The sequence below is a fragment of the Leptopilina heterotoma genome, unplaced genomic scaffold, assembly GCF_015476425.1.
Source record: "Leptopilina heterotoma isolate Lh14 unplaced genomic scaffold, ASM1547642v1 Lhet_237, whole genome shotgun sequence".
Lineage (NCBI taxonomy): Eukaryota > Metazoa > Arthropoda > Insecta > Hymenoptera > Figitidae > Leptopilina > Leptopilina heterotoma.
Window position 1 is genome coordinate 2,321,825 of NW_025110953.1, and position 7,528 is coordinate 2,329,352.

At 25.4% G+C, this 7,528-nt stretch overlaps 1 protein-coding gene across 1 annotated transcript; it reads left to right on the plus strand.

The window, feature by feature from the left end:
* The first annotated feature begins 2,220 nt into the window (after positions 1 to 2,220).
* On the plus strand, positions 2,221 to 4,559 carry LOC122502765. The gene is made up of 2 exons (XM_043612964.1): positions 2,221 to 2,744; positions 3,906 to 4,559. Exon 2 carries the CDS (start codon positions 3,909 to 3,911, stop codon positions 4,557 to 4,559), a length of 651 nt encoding a protein of 216 aa, XP_043468899.1. The 5' UTR covers positions 2,221 to 2,744; positions 3,906 to 3,908.
* The last annotated feature ends 2,969 nt before the right edge of the window (positions 4,560 to 7,528 follow it).

Sequence of the window (7,528 nt, forward strand, 5' to 3'; positions counted from 1 at the left end):
AAAAAAAAGGAAAAAATAAAGTTGCTACATGAAAGATTTCCTCAACCCAAAGGAAAAAAACGAAAAATAAAAGAGGATACGGATTGGAAACCAGATGATAAAAAATTAGAAAATGAACCAGATTATTTAGGGAATACTGACGAAGACGTGACAACAGACGACGATGACGATAAAGACAAAGATGTTGAAATAGAAGATAATGGTGATAAAGAAGAAGAAGAAGAAGAAGATGACGATGAAGATGACGATAAAGTAACAACATTAGGGGACAACAATTTTTGTTACGATTTTGTTCCAGAAAATTTGAAATCCTTCTTAATAAATAATTGTTAAGTTCTAATTTTTGTAAATATGTTTATTATTAAAAAAATTTGAAATTAAAAATTGAATTTGATATTTTTTAAGTAAAAATCTTTTTTGAAAAATTTACATTTTAACTTTTGCGCTCCGGAAGTTGGATATTTTTTATCTGTAAAAAATTCGTTAGTAATTTTTAGCTTTTATTTCCAAATGGAATTCTATACAAATTTCCAAGCAGAAATTTTTAAAAAATTCGTTAATAATTCGACTGATTTTCGTTCGGAAATATGACCGAAAATTAAAAAAAAAATTTTTAGCTGAAATTTCCCACGAAATTGAATACCAATTTCTGAGTAGAAATTTTAAAAAATATTTCAAAAAAATTCGTTATTAATTCGCTTGATTTTCGTTCGGAAATTTTACTGAAACTTTTTGAAAAAATTTTTTACTGATATTTCGTGCGGAATTCCATACCAATTTCTGAGCAGAAATTTTTAAAAATATTTCAAAAAAATTCGTTATTAATTTGCTTGATTTTCGTTCTGAAATTTTACCGAAAATTTTTTACTGATATTTCGTGCGGAATTCCATACCAATTTCCGAGCAGAAATTTTTAAAAATATTTCAAAAAAATTCGTTATTAATTCGCTTGATTTTGGTTCTGAAATTTTACCGAAAATTTTTTACTGATATTTCGTGCGGAATTCCATACCAATTTCCGAGCAGAAATTTTTAAAAATATTTCACAAAAATTCGTTATTTATTATTCTTATCAATATTTAATATTTAATTGATAATAGTCAACTAATCGGTTATTTGTATAAATTAAATTTTTTTAGTGTTACCTCCGCGCACCCTGCTTCGCGGAGCAGTACATTACGGGGTTACATATCACTTATACTTATTTTATTAATTGAATATTTCAGCTTTAACTTTACAGTGGTGTTTTTATTTATTTTTTATTTCATAATTTAGATTTTATTGGCGAACATTCAGATGGTTTGTTGTATAATGAATACATTGACGTCTTAAATAATCAGTGCCGAACATTGAGACACCAAAAAAAAACAAAAATCAAAATTAGTTATCGACTACTTGCTTTCAATTATTCTCTAACCCAGTGTTATAGATTTAAAGAAGAAAAAGAAGAGTTAAAAATAAAATCTAAGTTTTTTCTAAGTAAATCTAGATCATTTTGGAAATCAAATAATACAGGAAAAAAGAAAATTGAGCACAAGAGCACTCTTTAAACTTGGTGTGGCAGAAGTTGACCACTTTTTTAAGGACCCGAAATTAAAAATTCTTTAAGTTTTATTCTGGAAAAACTGCAGTTTTTCAAATCACTCATTACCGATCACTTCGAGAATGCAGAGAAAATGTTTGACTTAATGCAGGACGGAACAGAATATCTTCATCATTACACGGCTTTAAATATTGACTATGCTGAGAAAACAATAAATTATTTATGCACCAACGATTTGCAAAATTGAATTTCAGCATTCGAATAAAACAAATATTTCAAAGTATGTGATTTTTAGATGTGGACTCGCAATTAACATTCGACCAGGAGTCTCCGATAGTCATCTCCTCAACACTCTGCAAAATAAAAAGAAATAAAAAGTCTTTTATAAAAAAATAAGAAGAAAAAAGAGAATTTTATTCTTAAAAAAGGAAAAAAAATTGTTTGTATTTAAATTAAAAAAATTTACTATTTTGTGCATTAAAACATAAGTTGAAAATGAAGCGGATATTTTATTCTTATCATTCTCGGCAATTGGTTCGATTATTTTTCTTGTGGTTTTTTCTACTCTTTTTCTGATCGTTAATTATCAATCATAAAGTCGATTGGATTTTCGAGACTTAAGCGAAAAATAAAAAAATTAATATATTGGCTGAATTTTCTAAATTTAAATACTGGGTACTAAAAATTCAAAAGTTTTTGCACTATTCCACGAAAATTTTCTAATTCTAACCTGTAAAATCGTTGAATTCTTGTAACTTAGGAATTTTTGTGTGCTAGCCAGTGAGACTTACGCGAAAATTTAAGAAATTTATTTTCTTTTCAGAATTTTGTCAATTTAAATACTGGGACTTCACGGTTGTGAAAACCCACGTCACTAAATATGATGGCGCTTTAAAACACCGTCTAATTATGTATTCACCTTTACCTCCATCTAAAATACACAAAGAGAGTCTTATTGGTAGAATAAAGCGGGTCTATTTAAAAAGTTTTATATATAAAGCATTTTAAATGGACAAGTTTCATTCTACCAATAAGAAGCATGTTTGTAGAGCAAGCGCAGTTGCATTTGGGGACGGTCATTGACATCTCTTTAAGAGACTGTGTTTTCATATAGATCTCTATTTCATGATTCTTTTGTTTGAACCATCTGGGAAAAACCTCTCAACCAACCATTTCAGTCATTGAATTGTCTTCTTCTCTGGTAAGTCACTCAATTATACAAAAATTGTTCAATTTATTTTTAAATTTATATTTAAGATGTATATAATAATGTAATATAATATTTGTCGTTGCTATACAATCTTTTTCCTGTAAAAACAGCAAATCACTACATAAAAGAAGAAAAATTTCATTCATTCGTTTGTCTAAAAGTTAATTTACTTTATTTAATCATACACTGAGTCCAAAAGTTCCCTGTCCAAAATTTTTTTTTTGTTTAGACCCTCCATAATTTTTTTAAATACTCATGAAATCTAAATGAATCGAAATATTAAAAGAAATAAAAAAAATGTCACTTTGTAAAAAGAGAATTTCATTTAAAATTAAGTGGAAATCGAATAATTGTTGTTAAAAGCAAAAAAATGTCACTTTTCAAAAAATTGTTTATTTAAAAAATTTTTTTTTATACGAAATTTTGTTTTAAATTGTTAGTAAATAATAAGAATTTGAAAAAAAAAATTGAAAATCACGTAAATCCAAAATTTTTCGAAATCGACTTTAGGCTTTTTACTATTCCGCTGCAAAATTTCGAATTTATAACCAAATCCAAGAAGTAGGGGACATTTTTGATTTCTTATGGAGCGTTCAGACCTCTGCAGCCTGTCTGTCTGCCTGCAGGTTGCCATGGTGACGTACAAGAGTAAGAGAGTAAGGAAATTCAAATTTATTACACCTTCTCCCTTACTCTTATTGCTTCTGGCTGCGCAGCCAGACAGCCTGCAGAGGTCTGAATGCTCCTTTAGTTATGGACTTACCCATGTGCCTTTTTTATGAATAATTAAATTATTTCACTAATTAAGTGCACAAAATAACATTTTTACTTTCGTCCCGGACCCAGTTAAGTAATTATAAATTTTTTAATTTTTGAAAATAGTACGTTTTTAATTTAAAGGTTAATGAATGTAATTTTTATAAAATTAAAGTTAGATTGTCATTGATAATAGTAAACCAACTTCAACTTAAAGAAGTTGCATTCATTAACCCTTAAAACATACCATTTCCAAAAAATTATAATTTCAACACTGGGACCGGGATCAAAGTGAAAGTTATTGTGTGCATTTAATTAGCGTTTTATACACATACAATAAAAAAATTTTTCATCACATTTTTGACGGCTAAAATCGAAATTTTTATTTCATAATAGAATATGGCCAACGTTGATGACAAAATCCTTGAAGAAGCGAGATGGATCAACGAATTGTTTCCAGAATACAGCATTGATATTATCTTAAGAAGGTTAAATACCTACCGAATGGCGTCGAATCGCGTCATTTTGGTATTATGGAAATTGATGCCCGTCATGTGTCCAAAACCGCAATATCAACTTGAGGGAAATAAGTCTGCGCCTAAAAGAAAATCATCGTCATCACGCGATCAGGTTAAGGTCGAAAGTTCGGCATCAAGCAGTAAAAAATCGAGAAGCTCGGATGAAAGTGGGGAAAATTCGTTGGCAACTTCTTCGAAACACACCACTATCATTTCCTCTGCAAATTTGGAGAGTAAGAAACCGCCGATTCAGTTTTACCAGATGCCGTCTTCATCTCGGTCACAGATGCAGGAGATTCAGATTGAATCGTCGAATGAAAAAAAAAAATCACGACCTGCTGAAAATGTTCCCGGGGCGAGCTCCTCCAAAACGGATGAGATTTTCTACAATGAAATTTATGATAAACTCAGGGACATTTTTCCCAATATTGATCCTGCTTTCATTGAAGAAAAATGCCAAAATCCTCCATTCTCCATCGAGGGACGTAATAAGGAAGAACTGATATGCATGTTTATCGAATTATTGTTGTGAAAAAAAATGTAATTCTTAAAAGTTTTAATAAATTTTCATTTTTCATTTTTATTCTCACTTCTAATTGTATAAAACTCCATTAACTAATATTTAAAGTTACATTCAAAAAAATTAATTAATTAATAGTCATATAAATGTTTTATTGCCTAATATTGTTCAATTCTTTACATAATATCATTACGCAAATTACAAAAATTTTTAATTTCAAATTATACTTTATAATAATTAAATTTTCAAAAATTTTAATATTATTCTTTGCAAGAATTCAATTATTTTTATAAATAGTAAAAATCTTCAAAAATTCAATTATTTTCAATACAATTGTAATACAATTTCACGAGAGAATGAATTATTTTTAATTTTTAAGAATATGTATTTTTCGAAAATTAATTCACAAAAAAATACATTTTGAAAAACACTGAAAGAAAATTTACAAAAACTTAAATATAATTAATTAAAAAAGTTTAATTTTCCAGCAAAAATTTTAATAAATGTTTACAATATAATTATTAATTATAATTGTTAAAAAAATCGACATAATAAAAAATTTTCTAGAAATTTTAATAAAATTCAATTATTAAATGTTTAATTTCAATTATTAAGAAACACGATTATTTTAGAAACTGGAAATAAATTTGTTGATGAAATTCAATTATTTTATAAATTATCAATTAAAATAATTAATTAAAGAAATTCCATTTAAAAAAATTAAAACAAATTCTTCAAAGAATTTAATTAGAATTATCAATCAGTTTAATAAAGTTCTTCGCAAGAATTAAACTATTTTTATAAATAAAATTCTTGGTAGGGAAATTTAAAAAAAATGGTCTGGAAAACCTGGAATAGTCGTGGAATTTTGAAATGCTAGCTGAATTCGTAGTATCTCTGATTATTCAATACGTTATTCAATCCTTTTTTAAAATAAACAAATCCTAATTTTTATATAATAATAATATTTTTTACTAATTATAACTACATTTTAAAGAACCTTCTTTTATTCCATTTTTTAATGAAAGTAAGAATTTAGGGATCATATAGGACAAATTGCAAAAAACTTTGCCGGCGACACCATTTTTGAGAAATTATTAAAGTTATTAGATATTATTATTAGTTCGAGCTCTTATTTAAGCTTAGACCTGTTTCGGCAAATTCTAAATTATATTATTGTCTTCATTCCTGGTAGCCGGAAAGAATGGTTAGTTTTTTAATTATTTAAATTACATATTTTCAAATATTAAAATTTTTAATCATTTAGTTATTTTAATTATTAATAAAATACGGACAGTGATGATGAATTGGAGGAATTCACCTTTCTTTTAGAGGAGTTAGAAAGTAAAATGAGTGGTTGCAGTGAAAAAAATAATTTCCTATACAAGAAATCAAAATCTATTCAATTTTGTGTCATATGGAGTTTTGTGAAACTTTTTTAATTTACAAAGTTATGAAATTATGAATTCTTCTATAGATTTTTTTTAATTTTAAAAATTTTTTTTAAAATTGAATTCTTTTGAAGAATTTAAATATTTATAAAAATAATACAATTCTTATGAAGAATGTAGGATTTAAATTTATAGAATATAATTAAATTCTTCAAAAGAATTTTAATAATTATAGATATTTGAATTTTCTTTAAAAATTTTTTGAAAGTTGTATTAAAAATAATTAAATTTCTCCTAAGAATTTTATTATTTATGAAAATAATCGAATTTTTATAAAAAATTTCTGTTTTTTTTAAATAATTGAATTTTTTTGAAAATTTTTATTACAATTGTATTTTAAAAAAATTTGAATTTTTGCAACGAATTTAATAAAAAAAAATTTGTTTAATAAATTCATTTGTGAGAAATTTAAATTGCATTAAAAATCATTGAATCCTTGATAAGAATTATGTTATTTATAATAATATTTTTATTTTTCAAAATTGCATTGAAATGATTGAAATTTGAGACAAGTTTGATATAATGGCTAATTTTATTTTTAAAAAATAAAATAGAAAAAAATAATTAGAATTAGAATTGTCACGGTGTTGCCGTCTAACCTTACCTAACATGATCTTTTTCTAAACTCTAAGCAATGAGCACTGTGGTTTATTCTGTTAAAATTTTATATTTTTTTAACAATAGAAAGCGAATCTGGTTTTGGAGTTTTCTTTAAACAATTGTTCGTCTCTAGTTACATTTGGATAAACCAATTGCAACCCATCGGAAATTGAGGCTATTGCCATGATAAAATTGTCTCGCATTTTTATTACTGGCAAATCTACAAGTTGAGAAAATTCCCAGAGGAGCTAAAAAAAGTATAAATAGTTAATTTTACATTATTCTCTGAATTAATAAAGAAAAAATAATTCAGAGATGACACAGGTCAGTGTCTTTTTTGTTTGTCTCATGAATTATGAAATTACCATGAATTCAAAAAAGAACCTTCATTTTTTCTATTTCTGACAATAATATATTTTAAGTAACTTAATTCTTGAAAAAATATTGTAAAATTATTCCTTATAAATTACTTAACGAAGTAATTTTTTTGAAAAATTTTAATTTCTAGATATTATGTTGAAATTAGTTGAATATTTTATTATATATTTAATATTATTTCAAAAATTTTAACGCAGTTATTCGAAAGAAATTAATTATCTTGATAAATATCAAAATTATTCCCAAAAATTAAATTATTTTCAGGAATTTTAATAATATTTATTGCAGAATTCAATTATTTTTAAAAATTTTAATTATTTTCCAAAATTTTTTATAATTTGTGCAATTATATTCAATATTTAGTATTTTAATAAAATTTCTCAAAAGAAATCAGTTATATAGTTAAAAAGAATTTTGGTAAAATTCTACAGAAACATTCAATTATTTTCAAAATAATAAAAATTTCACAGGAATTAAATTATTTAGAATAGAATTTGTAAACATTAAAAAAAATTAGAGCTGTGCAATTCGAATGCAGGGTGTCTACTATTT

What these genes read in the sequence shown, in the direction of transcription:
- LOC122502765 (XM_043612964.1), top strand. Translation starts at nt 3,909, where the DNA reads ATGGCCAACGTTGATGACAAAATCCTTGAAGAAGCGAGATGGATCAAC.